Below are 18060 nucleotides of genomic sequence, written 5' to 3'. Positions count from 1 at the left end.
TCATGACTGTTACCATAGCTTTGGCTAAGTTTCAAGCATCGAACTCAAGACTGCCATAAAAGCCAGGGTACTCTTATTTGTTAGTAGGCAAACTTGTCTGATTTATGCATACAGGGAGCCCAAAATCCTGAAATTCTAGTTCAACGTCATGTTCACAGGCTCATGAAACCCGTGAGGTTCCCGTTTCCACAGCCCGTTTCAGCCCCTTTTGCCTCACAAACGGAGAGGCTGCAGCTGAGGGGCAGCTCTAGCGCACCCAGCCTCCTCCAGGCCACAGCTGAGGAGACCAAGGAGACCTCAGGAGATGACAGAAGACCGGCTCCGGTAGCCAAGCGCCTCAGAAGCCCAGGACCGCCCCCTCCCAAGGGACAACAGGCTGGCTTGTGGCAGCAACCACAACCGCTGAGCCGCGCTAAACCCATCCCCGCCTCCGAGTGAGGGCAGAGCGCCAAGATGGCGGACGGAACGTGGCTTCAAGCACGTGACGAGCCCCCGCCTCGCTCCCACTAACTTGAGCCTTCCGGGCTCCCGTTGGCCTCCGCCTCTCCCCCAATGACAAACGGCTGCCTGACGGCGCATGGGCCCTGCCCCTCGCGCCCGGCCCACCCGGAAGGCGAGCGGCGGCCCCTCGGCGCGCAGGTAAGCGCGCGGCGGTGGCGGGGCGGAGCTCGTGCCTTCCCTCGAGCCGGCCGTTGCGCCTGCCTCAGGTGCCGCTCCCGGTTCCTCCGCCTCAGGGACCGCGGCCCCGCCAGCTCTCGGCCCCAGGGCAGGGGGAGCAGCTGAGCAAGCGCCCGAGTTCCCTTCAGAGACCGCTGGGGCCCGAGGCCCAGCCTCTGCCGCGGGGTGCAGGTGGGTGGCCGGGATGCTGGGGAGCGCCCCTCTGTCAGCCCCTCACTGCGGTGCCCGCTCGGCCTGGCCCCCTCCCGCCTTGAGGGCGCCCGTTCGGAAGCGCGCTAGTTGCGTCAGCTCCGCTGCTGCTGTGGGCGGCTCCAGCTGGGGCTGCCTGGGCGCTGCTGGCAGCGGAGGTGCCTGGAAAGGACGGCGGTTTCGTGGCCCCGCTTAAAATCCCCTTGTGGCGCCGGGGACTGGCGGTCTCGGTGCCGTGGCGGTCGGGGAGAGGCTGGATGTGTGCTTGGGGAGAACCCTGCGCTGGGACTGGCAGGGTCGGGGCTCCTTGCGTTGAGCCTGTGGCTTCTGAGGTGTTTGCAGGTGATGCTGCCTCAGCCCCTCACTCCCCTTTAGCCACGGGGTGATGCATCCTGCTTGTGCCAGGTAGCTTTCCTCCTTGCTTTGAGGAAAAAATAGCGTGTGCCATCACACGTGGAATCCTCTGATCCTTCCCTCACAAATTTGGGGTTTGCGCTTTGTTTCTGTAATTGTTTCCTTTTATAAGACTAACTGGCTTTAGAGGATGCTGCTGTAGTTATGAAACCTCAGTCCTGCATTCAAAATGGCCCTCGGGAAATTCCCCTGATCGCTCAAATTAGTTTTGAGAAAGTCCCTTTAAACTGTTAGTGAAAGTGAAACTGTCAAGTGCAGTTTTAGTGTCAGCTGGTGGAAAAGTCAGTCAGAAATGTTTTTGCCTAGGATTATCTGGCAATTTAATTATGGTGAAACAGGAGTTCATCATCAAGGTTAGAAGTGTTGCATGTAAAATAATACCTTTTGTGTTTGTGAAAGCAAAATTTATTTTTTTAATAGGGTGCTGGAAAGAATTAAGTTTAATTATGGCGAGGCCCTGGCACAGGTTGCCCAGAGAAGCTGTGGCTACCCCCTCCCTGGAGTTGTTCAAGGCCAGATTGGATGGGGCCTTGAGCAGCCTGGTCTTGAGAGGTGTCCCTGCCATGGTGCTGTTGTAGAAAAGCTGTTAATGTAGGGGATTGGGAGAAGCAGGAAGGCAGAGGTACAGCAAGGCCATGGGATTGTTTGGGGGTGGGATGCGGAAGGGGTGGCTTGAGCAGAGGAAAAAAAAAAACGAAGTCATGGATTTTGATGAATTGGCACCTTCTGCAATTTCAGCTCACACTAAGGATCAGATTAAGAGGAGGTTTAATTTGTCTGAATTGGCAAGACACAACGTGGGGGGCTTCTGAATTATCCCTACTTCGAGCCAGCCTCCTCCCCCTTTCCAATTTTTTAGAATAGTTTTGACTCAGGTTCTCCTCTCCACCAAAATGCATTTAGTACTCAACTGTTTTGCAGAATTCCAAAATGTCATTTTGTCTTCTTGAAAAAAGTATAATACCTCAATACAGGAAAGCTATATTAAAAGATGGCTTTTTTTCTTTCTTTTCCAATTTTGCTTTTCCTTTCAAAGAATGGCACAAAAGAAGTATTTAATAGCAAAGCTGACAAGCTTCTTAAGAGAGGACAAAATTCAGCTATGGAAACCACCATATACAAATGAAAAAAAAGAAGCTGGGAAAGAGATGAAGGTAAGTATTCTTTCTGAGTTGATGTCGTGTGTCTTCCATGTCATACTGCTGGTGTATTTCCCCAGTTTTTCTTGCTGTTTTCTTAGGAGCTTGTACAAAAATATTCATCCAAGCTGAATATCAATGAGAATGATGCAGAGAATATGCTTGAAGAAATACGGTGTAAAGCGATTGAGCGTGGAACAGGAAATGAAAACTTTAAAGTGACTGGGATTGCCAGACTTGATATATATCTGCCTCGTAGAAAAGTAAGTGACACTGCAGAAAAGTCTATAGGGAGCTCTACTTTGGCCTTTTGAGTTCTAGATACGGATCTGATGCAAATATTTTAATAGCTTCAAATTTTTTGAGATATTTGTGTTGGATATGTAACACAGAGGGAGTTACGTAAGTATACTTCAGTTTTCCAGGTGTGTGGGAATATCATGACAAAGGAATATGGTATTAGGAGAGCAGTAATTGTCTTCCCTTTAGGATTTATTGAGTAATTATCTTTAAGTAAATTAGATTTAAGTATCTGTCTGTCTGAGTTTGATTCCTTCTGAATTTTTATATTGGCTCTAAAGAGCAGATGTATTGTTTTGCAACTGTCGAATACCTGAAGTAGAATTAGTATATGAGTATCCCTGTATTACCACAGCTTTTGTTTAAATGATAACTAACTTAAACCCTCTTCAAGTGCAGTAAGCAGCTTGGATTTGGTGTCATCTTAGGCCATGTTTGGCTGACATTGAAAAGAAGTCCTTTAGCAATTTTAACTGTTTCATGTGGCAATGGTCTTAGGGTGACAGCATTATCCTCATGTGCCTGTTCCAGCCCAGGCAGCTAACTAAACTTAATTTAAAATAGGTATGGACAGTGTTTGAACTTGGAAATGAGAAGCAGGATTTTCTGTTGTGATGGTACTCTTCTGCTCTTTTCCAAGTCAGGCTCCTAAAAGCTTCACAAAGGTAGAACTGAATGAAGTCTTGCCCTTTTAAAGCCAGGCTTCAACCTCTAGTTTCACTTGAAAACTATGCCAGAATAACAATGTGAATCTAATTAAATCAGTGTCAGTCTGGTCACCACACCAAATTCTGTGGCTACATCTGCCCTAGTCAGCTAAACACAGGCAGGGGATGTGCTGGACGCTTTGTGGTGGCTGTCCAGGTGCTGTTCACCTGGCGCCAGTGCAGTAGAGCTCAGGCCACCTGGTACCCTGTAGCAAGGCATTTTGAGAGGAATGGGTTTCATGGCCCATCCAGATTTATTGCTGACCCCCATATAATCAGGCCTGGGGGAGGCAGCAGAGAGATACCAGTATGCAGTAACAGCAGAGCAAATTTCTGTGAGAACAGGAGCTTGTCAGAAATTCCATGAGATAAGAAGCTGCAAGAATGTTAACAGCTGCCTTAAAAAGGAACGATGTGGCTGTGTAGCCTTGACCAGTTATTAGCAATAGTGAGATGCATGTAAGGCAGGTGAACAGAGCATCTAACCAATAGCAATGTAATGTAACTCGTGTACTGATATAGGAACCTGTATAAGCTCTGTGTGTGTTTCAATAAACGAGCTCAGCATTTGATCACATTGGTCCGAGTTGAGTCTGCAAAACTTCAGCTCTGTGCAGTACCCTGCCAGGCAACTCCCAGGCACCGTGTGAGGACTAACAAGGCCAGGGAGCAATCTCAGATGGCGCTGTGGATACAGCAGCTCTGCTTTGAAGGTTGAGAAAATTCAGCCATAGGCATGTGAAGAGTGCTGTGCAGGTTACTCACAGCGCAGAGCAGGACTGTGGTTAGGTTCTTGCTCATACAAAGCCTTTGAACTGGGGATATTTCCCCCTTAAAAACAGTCTCTAGCGAGTACAACAATTATCACCAGTCACCGGTTGTGATCATGTGTGGGAGCAACATTTTCCCCAGTGCTGTATGTCTTCATCCACTCTGAAACAGTGAAAGAGAACTTCTTTATTGAGGTGCACTTAGAGGCTGTAGCCTTCCAAACCAGGGACAGAAGTGACTGTTAACTCTGGAAAATGGCAATGCTTTAGCTTTTTTTTTTTTTGTCTGAAGAGGATCTTAGGTGGTAACGTATGGTTCAGAAGGTTTGGCTGTTGTTTCTTTTTTTAACTGAATGCTTGTTAAAACACAATACACAATTATAATTGTTCTCTCTCCTGTAGTGAAAAACAATTACTAGGGAATGTGATAGGCTAAAGGATAGAGGGTGTTAAGTGATTGCCATGCAGTTAAAGCAAAGAAGTAATTTCATAATTCCTCTTTACAATGCTACTGGGCATGGTGGAATTAATTAAAAAAAAAAATCCATTTTATCTAATCTGGGACCAGAGACACTAATAGGAATTAATCATAACTTAGCCAGTCACAGGTGAGTAGTATAATTACAAAGCAGAGTTAAGATTGGAAGTACATAATTAAATTAGCCAGTTTAAATTGTTTGGTTCTGAATTTAGATTTATCTAATTCTGAATCTTCTGCTGTTACAATGCTTCTTTTTAGTGCTGTATAGCAAGTACAAGACTGTGCCCGGAAATTAGTAATATGTATGCCCAACCATAACCCTGTTAACATGATTATTATTTTTAAAAGAAATTTGTAGTTGTTGTAAAACAATTAATTAAGAACATGTCCAAAGTATCTCGCTATCATGCTTTTTTCCCTTCCCTCCTCCTTCTCCCCCACCCAATATAATTACTACAGAGCAGAAAAATCCCCCTGGAAACTAACCTGTTCATCACAGGCAAGGAGCTCAGATCACAGTAAGTGTAATCACCCTTGGCTCTTCTCTAATGAGGGAGTGCTCTGCTTTGTGCGTTTTGTCTTCTGCACTGTATGACATTATGCTGTTTCTTTGATTAAGCTTTTCTTAGCATTTATGTTTGTTCAGTATGTCTGAATAGGATGTTCCTGTAGGGCAGTTTTTCATGTAAGAAGCTGTGATTTAACAGGTGGAAAACAGAAAAGCTGCAACTGTGGAAAAAAGTTCTCTATAAATCCCCAGCAAGTACCTAAGAAGGCACTAGTGATCAGTATTCCAAATATGTCACCAGGCAGGTCTTCTGAACAGTGAACACCAGCTTCCCTTCCTCTTGTGTTTTTAAAATCAGATTCTTTTCTGCTTAATTAGATTTTTCTGTAGCCCAGATGTTACCTATATGGTACACAAATATTTCTGATTATGTTATTTTACTTCTAGCAGCCTTTTATAGCAAAAGTTGTAAGCAGTTATGAGCATACTTATTTTTTAAGTTTTATTGCTATTATAACAGAAATATTGTGTAGTCTTGACAAGTTCATATTCACAGATGAAATTTCTTTCACAGGATAGCACAGGAACATTCATTGAAAGAAAATGCTATCAAAATAATCATAAACAAGAAGCAGCTTGACCTGGGTAGGTACCTCTAGTTGAGTTTTTATAATTTTCTAGTTTGCTGATTCTCAGAAGAAGAATTTCTTACAAATCTAACTTCAGAAATTCCCAGGGAATCACAGTTAGAATTGTCAGCTTGCAGGAAATGTAATAAATTACAATGGAAATTCTTAGCTAGAATTAGAGCAATTACAGGGCACCTGTAATAAAATACTGAGGACCCATTATTCAAGTGTTGAAATACTAAAAATGTTTGAGAAATCCAGAATTTCCTCAAAATCATATTGTATAACAGCATATTCCAAATTTTGTGGAATGTTTTACCCATGGTCAGCTTGTCAGATACATTGTAGAAAGTGATGACAACAGCGTTCTCGTTAGGGATGACCTTGGCATCTGACATACTTATTTCCCTTAGAGTATGTCAGAATTAGAGCCACGATGGGCTGGACAATAGGAACTCACACTGAATTCCTAGTCCCTCCGTGTATGATCCTGGACGTGTTATTCCAGTTTTTACCTGAAGAGCAATTAACTGACACTCATGTTTTAAGAATGTTTTGAATGTGTTGGGAAAAGCAAGCCAGTTTAAAATGCACTTTTAAGATGTGAGTCAGGTGTTAACTTCTGAGTTTCTGCTGAATGTGTTGGTAGTTGCAAGGACTTGACTGAATTCTCCTGTGTTATAATTACTCTGGTTCATCAGAACAGTAGGAGTAAGGCAAGGGGTGATTTTGTTTGTGGGTGTCAGGCTTCCCCTTGCCCACAAGTGACAGCACAATGCACAGTGGTGTCTTTGCCCAAATACTCTATTAGGATTGTCTTCATCATTCTCTCTTTTGCAGGCAAAACCCTTGAAGATCAGGGTGTAACACACAATGCAAAGGTGATGGTACTGCAGCTGGAACAGAGCGATGAGGAAACTAAAAGAAAAGTTCAGGAAGAAGAACTTCAGTGCAAGAAAGAAAAAGAAATAAATGACAAGATGCAGAGAACTAAGAAGGGTTTGGAAATTCTGGCAGAGAGAGGTAAGGAGGTTGTGGAGGGGTTGTGTGAAGTGTGAGCAGAGGAGAAATGACTTGAAGCTGTGCCAGGGCAGGTTTAGATTGGATATTAGGAAACAATTTTTTACTGAAAGAGTTGTCAGGGCCTGGAACAGACTGCACAGGGAGGTGGTTAAGTCACCTTCCCTGGATGTGTTTAAAAAAAGGGTTGATGAGGTACTTAGGGATATGGTTTAACATAGGATGGGATTGATTGGACTTGATGATCTTCAAAGGTCTCTTCCAACCTTGTGATTCGGATGGGTGTTAATTCTTGCACATCATAAATTATCTTCTCAGTGGACTTTCAACATGGAAGAGTGCCTGTACCGTAGCTGGATTTCCCTTTATACTTTTCTATCTTTCTACTTACTTGGAAACTGGATTTTAAGTTGACTAAAACTTCCTTTTCTACTCCCATCTCTTCTTACATAATTAGAATGCTAGAAAACGTTTGGCATTTCGAGAAGGATGTAATATGAATCCATTATTATTTCACTGGCACTTGACAGTTATGGGACTGCTGACTCTTGAGAATAGGCTTTAAATTTACTGTACACATGAGCACAGAGGAATAATGTGTTATAAGTCATTAAAAACTTTGTGCAGTTTACCTCAGATACAGATGGATGTAACCGTGGCTTCATGGTGCAGAACAGCTCACTTGTCATTCCCATGCCTAACGTGGCTACTCCATTCTCGTTGCATTTAATGTTGATTGCTGGTGACTGTGGATTAAATTAAAGGGTTATAGTCAGGTTAACAGTAATAATTTTTTCCAAATGAGGTTGTATTTGTGAATTGCTTTGCTAGATGGTGAGTTTTTCTCTTACTGTTTCAAAAATTCACAAACAAATTGTAAAATTTGAGTATGTAATGAATTCCTGCCAAATGCAAAAATACCTGAACAAAGCTTCTTTTAATGGTCAGTGACAGCCTGTTTCTTTCTATAATATCAGATCTTGAACAAATGAAACAAGTGATTCCTTTTATGGATTTAAGGGGTAATTTAGACCCCAGCCCATGAATCCTGCACAGGGCCTATTTAAGGCATCTGCCACTAACTTGTCAGTTACAGCACAGTGTAGAGTGGAGTCTATGGTGGGCTCGTGTGCTGAAAGTTCAGTGTGAAGTATAGAAAGGATTTAACAACTATTTTGTTTCACCTGAGAAAAATTGGAGGGCAGAAGCTACTGTTTAACTGTCTTTTGTTTGAGAAAAGCATCTTTTCATTTTAAGTTGGTGAAAATAAAATTGATAGCTTGGATATAATTATTAAAGATGTGGGGAAAAGAAAATACTGAGCTGGTTTTTAATGGGGGTTTCTATCCAGCTTATCAACTATGCTCAGTTATGTTTTTATTTATATACTATGCTTTATCAAATAAAGCATTTCAAATGTTGTATTGTCTAAAATGTAGGTGTTTTGTCTTCTACAAAAAGGCAGACTTAGATTAGCTATCAGGAAGACGTTCTTCCATGTGAGGGTGGTGAGGCTCTGGCACAGGGTGCCCTGAGAAGCTGTGGCTGCCCCTGGATACCTGACAGTGTTCAAAGCCAAGCTGGATGGAGCTTTGGGCAGCCTGGGCTAGTGGAGGGTGTCCCTGCCCATGGTAGGACATGGATATAGATAGGCTTTGAGGTCTCTTCCAACCCAAACCATCTATGAAAAAAAAAATCTTTAGAATTCATGTGACTTCAATGTTGTGTCTGAATTTTTGGACAAATATGTCCTTTTTCCTTAGTGACCTTTCTAATAGTTCCTCCAGTTTGTCTGATCAGGGTATTTTTTTGAAGGTCCATCTAAATCATAGATGCAGCCTCTATATGTAATTTTGATTTTTTTTTGTTGTTGGTTTTCTGTTTAACCACGTGCTTACTGACATAATTTTAAAAACAGCCTCTGTTGAAGGTAGAACTTCAAATATAAACTGCTGTTTCATTTCTTTCAGAGGAATATTTGGATGCAGATTCTGTTCCATATCTAGATATAGCTAATCAGACTGGAAGGTCAATCAAAATTCCTCCTCAAGCAAAGAAAGTAAGTAAAAGTATCTTACACAGACAACTTGAAGCATTTCAAGTGTGGGATTGCAGTACAGTCTCACTTTTTTTGGATATAACCCTTAGTCTAGTAGATTTTTTGCTTAATAGAAATAATTTTGAAAGAAAAAATTAAATTAGAACTCTACAGTTGTGAATAGTTCAATTATCTGGAGGCAGACCTGTCAGTTGCATGCCCAATCTTGCACTGACCCCTCTGTAGTCTGCATGTAGAGATGGAAGGGCCCAAAAAGTATTACCACATAAATGGAGCGGAACGTGTACTTCAGTATACCTAATTCCTGGAGACCAGATATTTAATCACACTCATCCTCCACCAGGAATTCTACAGATCCCCTGGAGGAAAATAGATAAAAGAGGAATAAATCAATAGTACGGCCAACTGCTTTTCACGGTTTTGCAAGGGCATTCCTTTCATGGCTTGGAGTAAGTGAATTGGAAAAAGCTGTAGTTAATATATCTGCCAGCATGGAGTTATTCCAAAGAGACACAAGTGATGCTATCCATAGATTGCAATTAGAAGTTTCCTCCTTAAGTAACGTAGTTAGACACAATCGGGTGGCCTTAGATCTGCTACTTGCCAAAGAAGGAGGTGTGTGCATGGCAATAAATCAAAGCTGTTGTGCATACATAAATCAGGAAAAAGAAATTGAAACATATTTAAATAATATGTGGAAGCAAACAAAGATTCTTCACCAAGTAGCTCAAGATGATACATCATGGGGATTTAAGGAAGTTTGGAATAAGCTTACTTCCTGGCTCCCAAACTTTGCCTGGCTCAAACAACTTTTCACATTTGTTATTTTGATAAGTATTTTACTTTTAATTTCTTGTGTGGGGATTCATTGTTCTTTGTGGTGTGATAAACAGACCAGTATAACATACGGGGATTGGAGAAGAAATAAAATAAGACATCAAATAGAAACAGGTGAATACTTTTCAAAGCATTGCAATAGAGTAGTATAATTTGAAACTACAAAAGAATTTGTAAGGATAATGAAAAGGGGGGAATGATTCAATGAAATGTAATCATGCTGAATAGATTGAAATAGGTGTAGCATAAGAGACAATATAACTTTAATATAAGAATTTTCATGGTTTTAAGAATAGATTAGTTTAGGAGAAAGCTGTAACTGTAAGCTGCTCGTGAGAGCAGCTGCAAAACTTAACCATAGCAATGCAAAAGTAACAGCCTTGAAGATAAAGAAGTAAGAATTTGTATGGTTTTAGGAGTAGATTAGTTTTGGATTTTAGCAGAATTTGGCTGTAATCACATAAGCTGTTTCATGAAAGTGGCTACAAAACTTAACCATAATAGTGTAACAGCCTTGAAACTAGAGGAAGTAGGAGTTAGGGGAGTCATAGTAAGACTAATGATCAAGAGACAGAGTATATCTTGTTTTCAGTGAAAAACTCACTAGTTGATGCAGGTGTTGGGAGCCCAAATAAGCATGGAGAGGAGATGTGGGGAGCATGCGCTGAGAGTGAGGAGGGCATTCAGCCTTCATCCCTGAGGACCACCGAGGGACCCCCTGGGTGTCACTGAGCATGCTGTATCTGTGGGGAGTTGATATAAATTACTCTTTAGAAATAATTTGCATAACTCTGCCTTTTCCTAGAAATTATAATGAATATGTAGAGTTAATCTGTATAAATAGGAGAAATTTGTCTTTAATGGGTGCACAAATTTGGAGGAGCGATCCCCTGTGTGCCCAGCGCTGCAATAAAGGGTACCTGCTTAATAGTCACCAAGGCTATTGAGTTTTGATTCTGGCTTTCTGAGGCATCAGTTTGTGTTTTAAGGTGAGTGTGAACTCTGTTTTATCCAGGAACTGGAATATCTTCTGGCCACGATCACAATCTAATGTTCCATTCTGAGGTTTTGCAGGAGGTGAATCATTAGATTTTACGAGATAATTCTAACAGCAAAGCAAGAGAAATTGGATGATGTTGAAGTGTAGAGCCCAGAGAAATGCTTAGCTCTTGATCACTCATCATTGACAACCTATCTAGGGTTGCAGTTTTAAAATAAACTTCGTGCAACTGTTCACATGTCTGTAACATTCACTGGGTTTATTTAGTCAATATTTTAATGTTAGAAAGGAAAAATACAAAGCTATGTGGAATAGGTGTTCTTACAGAACTGATACAAAGGTGTTTTTCTAGGAAGAGCAAGGGCTCTGGTGGATTATCTACCTATTCATTTTTAATTATAAAAATGAGTTGGGGAGGTGCAAAAAAAGTCTCGATCTTTTTTTCTAGGCACTTGTGCTGGCAATGGGTTATCATGAGAAGGGCAGAGCATTAATGAAGAAGAAAGAATATGAAATAGCACTGCCATATTTGTTGGATGCTGACAAACACTTCTGGTAAGAACCTTTTTGAGTCCTTGTATCTCTTTGCTTTACTGCCAGCCAAATACAGGAACAGCCTTAGCGTTACCTGCACATATAAATGGGGCCCTGTTTTCATAGAATGGTTAGGGCAGGAAGGAACCTTCAAGATCAAGTTCCAACCCCCCGCCATGGGCAGGGACACCTCTTGCCAGACCAGGCTGCTCAAGGCCCCATCCAACCCAGCCTTGAACACCTCTAGGGAGGGGGCAGCCACCACCTCCCTGGGCAGCCTGTGCTAGGGCCTCACCCTGCTCACAGTGAAGAGTTTTTCTTAATATCTAATCTAAATCTACCCTCTTTCAATTTAAAACCATTCCCCCTTGTCCTATCACTCCATGCCCCTCTAAAAAGTGCCTCCCCAGCTTTACTGTAGCCCCTGCAGGGGCTAAGGTCAGTAACTATACCAGGTTTTCTGCAGGTAAAGTAGCTTCTTGTCAGCAGTCAGAGCCTGATGTTGCTCTTTTGAGACCCCCAAAGTAATACTGTCCCCATCTGTTTCTTGTGTGTGCATGTGCAAGGAGATGACACAGATGTTTGCATGTTCTCATGCGCCATAGGAGACAGTTTCTCTGTCCTACCAAAGATTACACAGCGTTCAATTCTATTCTGCTTTTAAAGGGATGCTATCTTAAATGGTAACAAAGGAGTTGTGACTGCGGTAATTCTTTAAGATGCAGTGTTATCAGTAGTGCCCTGTGTGTTAGTGAATGTGATGGGAGATCAGTGCTCTAATAAAGCCCCACTGACCTCAGTTTGTTACCTCAAATAAGACGTGTGTGTGCTTTCTCAAACGTGTGAGTACGCATAGTTGCGGCACGTTGTTTCATTAGTGTTAAAGCATGTGGAAATACTGAACAACCTCTCCCAGAACCCCAAAGTAATTGTTTTATTTTCCAGTGAGTGTAGCACAGAACTGCTGAACACCGTTGATAACTATGCAGTGCTGCAGCTGGATATAGTGTGGTGTTACTTTCGCCTGGAGCAGCTGGACTGCCTGGATGATGCAGAGAAAAAACTGTCCACGGCACACAGATGCTTCCAGAGGTGCTACGGGGAGAACCACGAGAGACTTATTGACATCAAAGTATGCTGGCTTTGATTTCCTTAGGGTGGCTTTTTTCTACATGCATTCAGTTATAATCGAGGTGTTACAAGGCTGGTTCTTAAAAGTGTTTTCTTGTTTCTCTTTAGTCTGTAATCTAGTTGTGTAAACATCAGTGTGGTGAAGTATCAGACCTCACATGCAGGTCGTGGCCAATGTGTGTTTGTATGCACAGGCACTGTCTGTGGTTTAGATGTGATAACTTCACCTGCACACTGTGTTTTGCATTAGTGACTGTGTCATCTTTAAATGTGTGAAGTGTTCTTTTGATAATGAATTGATGTTCTGTCATGTGCTTCTACCCACCTGCCCCCTCCCCCTTGTTTAAACAATTCTTTAGGGAAGCTACGGTCGTGAGAAGGTTTTATTCCTACGGCTTTACCTCCTTCAAGGGATAGGACACTATCACAGTGGCAGAGAAAAGGAGGCTGCTGAGTATATTCAGAAGGTAAGATGACATCAGGCAGCACTTCCGAGTCGTTCACACCTGTTCCTGTGTTTGGGCTCTGTCTTGCACCTGTTTTTTCCTTACTCAGAAAAACAGGGAAATAAGTTGGGGGTTTTGCTTGTACATTAGCAGCAGCGTCAGTCGTATCGCTTTGTTCTTTCTACACACAGGCGGCTCATTTATATGAAGAGCTGTCCATAGATCCTGACAAAATTAATACCCTGTCACTCCTGGGATTCTCCGAACAGGAAGCTCGGCTTGCCCTGCGAGCATGCCATGGGAATGTGGAGCATGCTGCCAATCTTATCAGCAACCGGAGAGAGGTACGGTGTAGTGGAAGCATTAAATCAAGGGTCTTATCATTTGGGGTGTCCACATGATCGTGTTCTGTGTGACTAGAGAACATGGTGCTAAATTAAGGGCTTTGGTTATCCTGCTTTGGCACTGTTGATGTAACTGACAGCTTGGCATGTGTTGCCCTGAGTTTGAAACCAAAACTTACTACAAGAAGGGAAGCTCTGTCCCACAGCAGGTGGGACAGAGCGCTAAGGACTGGTGGGAGTACCATGGAGACTCACAGGAAGGCTGCATCCGTGGTTGCTTACTGCTCAGCAGTGCTATGGGTGAGAACAAAACCACCATGATCAAGCGTGTTGCTCCTGGGCTTGGCTGGTCTGAAAGACAGGAGGCTGCACAGCAAAGTGTGATGAGGGCAACCATCAAACTGCACCCTGCTTTGGCTTTGGACTTGGAAGATCCAGGAGGAGAGAAAGATACTTTTTTTTATTTGTGCTGAATTGAAGGAAGCTAAAGTGAAGACAGTGTCAGCTAGACCTGAAGGGCCTCAAGTTATGTTTGGGAAACTGAGGTGACACTTCTAGACTTCAGGCAGTGAAATGGGGATGGAAAAGTCGAAGGACTGAGCAGAACTCTTTGGCTATGTGCCCAGTTCTGACTGTCCTTGGCAAGTCTTGTCTGCAGGCCCATCTGCCAGACAGGTTTATCACGTACCACACAGAGCCTATAATAGCTGCAGTAGCGTAAGATCTGATCTGTAGAGCGGAAGTATGGCAACAGCACTAGCTCATGGAAACAGCTTTATTTAGTAACGAGTGTCTAGCAGCATAGTCTGTATTTAAAAAAAAAAGCCATAAAAATCCCTTTTCCTCAAGAGACTCAAAGAATTGAATCCTGGAAACCCTATATGCACAGGGGAAGGTTGCCCCATTCACATGCATTGGGAGCTTTGTAACGGCTGTGTTTTTGCAGGAAAAGGCACAGATAAGGAGAGAGGAGAGAGCTAAAAGAAGGCAGCGACTGGAAGACATAAACACCTTGAAAAGTATGGGCTATTCAGAGAGAGCTGCTCAAGTGGCTCTTCATAACACACAAGGAAACCTGGACCAAGCCTTTAAGGTAAGGGAGTTGTTCTTTTGTACAAAAGCCAGTGTTTGCTTTTTTATTTACTGTATAGCAGATACATATTTTCTGCAGTCTGTATTTGTTGGCTCATAGCTGCCTTTTCTGGCAGTAACAGCTGAACTTCCACTTCTAACCTGATGCATCAGGTACCATTTCACCTGGCTGAGGTTTGCTTGTATCAACTACCAGGCTGCACACCTATCTGTACTGAGAAACATTGTATTTCTGATGCTCTGTTCTGATCCCTCTCTGTCTTGTAGTTTATTCTTGACAATCCAGAGTTATTGTTGGAAGATGATGATGATATGGCCTCCGACCAGTTTCAGGTTTCCCAGGAAAGTATTGATCGTGTAAGTAAAACCTTTGGCTTTCCTGGTAGTCTTGTTTCTGAATTATGCCTTCAGACATACCAGATCTTTCTTAAGCAAAGCTGTATGAATTTTCTTTGACCCGCGTCACTCAAGCTGTCACGCTTCCACCGCGTGGCATCTGTTCTTCACAGTAGAGTCACACTCTGCTCAAGTGTAATCCGTGTGTATTTCCTGCCTGCTATGCCAGCCTGTCACACAGATGCAGAGCAAAGCCTGTGCACTCTGATACTTTAGCCTAAAAAAGGCAGCAAAGGAGAAATTCATTCAAATCTCCACAAACACCACAGCGCATGGGGGAAAGTGCTAGAAAGTCTTGCTCGTGACAGGCCATCTGAAAAGCTCTTTAGTAGTTAGTGAGGCTACGTAATCGGTGTCAGGACAAAGCTGTATTGCCTAGAGAAAGTAAATAACATGCACCCTCCTGTGTGCTGGAGTGCTTTGAAGTGTCCTGTTGGAAAACAGAACAAGAATTGGTCGGATATTAAACAAGAGGCTCATGATTCTGCTCAACATCCCTATTCCTGTAATGGGTCACTGCCCTGTTGTTAACTGGTCCAGTAAACTAGAGTCAGTGTCCTGGAATTCCTGGCATGCAGCACTTTCTGAATGACTGTCAGATTCCTGTCTGAACTGGTGTGGGATGAACTTGGATATCTCCAGACATTTTTATTTCTCTTTTTTTTTTTTTTCCTTTTCCCCTGTGCTGTAGCTGATGTATATGGGTTTCAGCCGTGAGTCGTCGGAGCAAGCCTTAAAGGTGTTTAAAGGCAACATCCACATAGCTTCCCAAACCCTCGCTCATTATGGAGGAGTTCTCCCTGCCTCACTGCAGCTCTCTCCAGAAGGGTCCAGTCCATCAGAAGAATCAACGTCATCAAAAGACTGGCCTACGGAGTCTGCAGGTATGTGGTGCTGCACACAGCAAGCAGAGAGGGAAGGGGAAGGCTGTTCTTGCTTTCATACAAAACAGTTAAGCAATTTCTGCTCAATTACTGATAGAGAACCTTGAGTAGTGCCCCAGACTTCATTAGTAACACAGTTACAGGCACAGTATCCATTGCTCCTGACAAGCTGCAGCCCCTGCAGCCAGTGCCAGGCATAGGGGAACCATAAGGGATACGTGTGGGCCACAGGCAGTGTGCAGGACAGACACAGCTGGAGGAGAGGGGTAACCTTTGGGACCAGCCTGGGCAGGGCTGCAGGAACCAGCTGTGGCTCTGGCACCAAGGCTGGAGGCCTCGGGATCTGTGTCCTCACTTCCCCAATGAGCAGCACGTGGCCTTGCTACCCCAAAAGTGATTCCAGCTTCACCCATCAAATTGTACTTGCATCAGTTCTCTTTGAAACCAACCTGTCTCTGCCTGTACTCTTTTGGAGAGCAAGTACTCATTTGCTGGAGCTGCCACTGATGATGATGGTGTTTTGGCTTGCCTTTTGATGGGTTCTGACTGCTAGGAGGTTTGTTCCAGTCAGCTGATGAGACTACACACTCACTCCCCATGTCCCTTGGGTGGCACAGCTCTAACTGATACTTAGTGTTCCTTAAAGGGGGAATATGCACGGTCTGTCTTTGTTTTTTGTCAGAGCTGCAGCAATCCCTGTTGTACAGTTATGGGTCTTCCTACAGCTTTTAAATAGAGGGAAAAATTGCAGAGTTGTCCTAACTGTGGTAGTTCTACACCATAAAGCTACAGTTTTGTACTGAGCAGTTACGCTGGTGAGAGGGGGAAGGTGCTGACTTGGGTGAATTCATGAACTCACCACTGCTTGTCTTTGTTGGAAGGTTCTTCTAGTTCACAGACAGATGAAGACATGGAGACTGATGCAGTCAATGAAATCCTAGAGGATATTCCTGAACACGAAGAGGATTATCTGGATTTAACACTGGAGGAAGAGGAGCAGATCATTCATGAATACTTATCCTACATACAAGTACCACAGCATTAAATCCCATTACATCTACTTCAGTTATATGTATTTACCTTGACAAATTGAGTTTGGATTATAAATGCACCTTTGGCTTATCTCTTACTAAATGCCTTGCATTCAGTTAAACTGTAGGTGGAACACTTAATTCCTGCTTATTTATAAATCTGCTTAAAGCTGACATTTGTGATATGTTGTAATTTATTGTCATAGCAGAAAGATAGAAACATTTATTTTCAGAAGAAGATTTAATAGAACTAAACTATATTTTTATTGTGAAATAAGTTAATTCACTTAGTATTCAAGTAAAGAAGCATTTCTATACCCCTTTAAAATACCAGCTTTAAAAAAAAGAAGTTTGTGAATCAGGACCCTAGCTTGTGAGGTTAGAGAGGTCTTAACTTACGAACTGTTCTCCTTTTCCTCTGAAGGATTTCTAAGAGTTGTTTATGTATCTGTAGTGCATGGGTTTCTACTGTCACTTCACACGGGTGTTACACAGGCAATAAAGGTAACTGTGCTGCTGCTGCTTTTGGGAAGCTGCCTCTGCTTTGCTTTTAAAACCCAGCCGGAACTACCTGCCTGCGCCGTGTCCTGCATAGTGGTGTTTCCTTCTGGGGCTGAGGAGCCCGTGCCCTGAGCATCTCCTCTTGCCCTTCCCAGGTCCGTGCCTCAAGACTCATGGATTTCATGGGGCTACAAAGTTTTCCCGAACGGAACTTGGCTCGGGCACTGTCTCAGCCATTGTACCCAGCTCCGGCAGCCTGGGGAAATAGCGGGAGGTTTTCCGGTGGGTTTTACAGCACCCTGTTTCCGCTCGGTAAGCGGTGCTGCTCCCTGCTTGTCAGCTTTCCTTAAAAAAAGTGTATTCGCTTTCCAAAGCGTCGCTCTTACGGAAGAGGGAGCTCGTGCCACGTCTGCTCCCTGCGCAGTGCCGGAGCTGGTGGGAACGGGGAGCGGGCAGTGATCTCTGCTGGAAACGGAACCTTCCGTGTGGTGTGACGGGTTACTCTGAGCTGGCGTTCATCCGTGGGGAAGCAAGGGCCTGGACTTCTGTTCGGGTGAGGGTGCTCCTGGAGGGAGCAGCACATCGTTCTGCAGCCGGGTACAGCTCTGGTCACAGGCTTCAGTATTGGGATGTTTTTCTGGCCAAGGCCAGCAAAACCCAGGGAGTGATTCCTTTGCTGTGGAATGAGTTGTACTTTGTACCTCTGCAGCAGGCCCAGTGCTGTAAAAGTGAGAGTGGTTCTGTATCTCCCCACAGAAGGCTGAAGCATTTCTAAAGACAGTAACACAAGCTTCCGAGGGGAAAAAACAGCCCCAGCAACTATAATATCCCATTTCTCTAGAGGGAGTGTGGAGGAACTGCTTGATTAATGCAGAGGAAAACTGGAACATACAAAAGAATTGAAAATGAGAAAAACATACGCTGTGATGCATGTAGTTTTAACAAGAAGTGGGTGGGAAAGCAGAGATTT

At 43.4% G+C, this 18060-nt stretch overlaps 1 protein-coding gene across 3 annotated transcripts; it reads left to right on the top strand.

Annotated features, from left to right (window-relative positions):
• The first annotated feature begins 595 nt into the window (after nt 1-595).
• NUB1 (negative regulator of ubiquitin like proteins 1) lies at nt 596-17121 on the top strand. 3 transcript variants are annotated; one of them, XM_084280521.1, is made up of 15 exons: nt 596-639; nt 2318-2435; nt 2522-2683; nt 5138-5196; nt 5761-5831; nt 6656-6838; nt 8806-8894; nt 11180-11286; nt 12211-12397; nt 12756-12863; nt 13034-13186; nt 14133-14279; nt 14546-14635; nt 15366-15558; nt 16440-17121. In XM_084280521.1, exons 2-15 carry the CDS (start codon nt 2319-2321, stop codon nt 16601-16603), a joined length of 1830 nt encoding a protein of 609 aa, XP_084136647.1. In that variant the 5' UTR covers nt 596-639; nt 2318; the 3' UTR covers nt 16604-17121. The 3 variants fall into 3 exon arrangements, with proteins under 3 accessions (XP_084136647.1, XP_084136648.1, XP_084136646.1); XM_084280522.1 differs by lacking the exon at nt 596-639 and adding an exon at nt 765-849; XM_084280520.1 differs by lacking the exon at nt 596-639 and adding an exon at nt 1145-1272.
• Nucleotides 17122-18060: the final 939 nt, after the last annotated feature.

The sequence above is a fragment of the Gallinula chloropus genome (assembly GCF_964237585.1).
Source record: "Gallinula chloropus genome assembly, chromosome: 2".
Classification (NCBI taxonomy): domain Eukaryota; kingdom Metazoa; phylum Chordata; class Aves; order Gruiformes; family Rallidae; genus Gallinula; species Gallinula chloropus.
The sequence above is the reverse complement of the archived record's forward strand: the minus strand, read 5'-3'. Positions and strand labels throughout refer to the sequence as shown.

Coding starts and splice junctions, on each gene's coding strand:
- NUB1 (XM_084280520.1), top strand. CDS start 1,253: ATGCATCCTGCTTGTGCCAG. Junction 5,197..5,760: donor GGCAAGGAGCTCAGATCACA/GTAAGTGTAATC, acceptor TTTCTTTCACAG/GATAGCACAGGAACATTCAT. Junction 6,839..8,805: donor GGAAATTCTGGCAGAGAGAG/GTAAGGAGGTTG, acceptor CATTTCTTTCAG/AGGAATATTTGGATGCAGAT.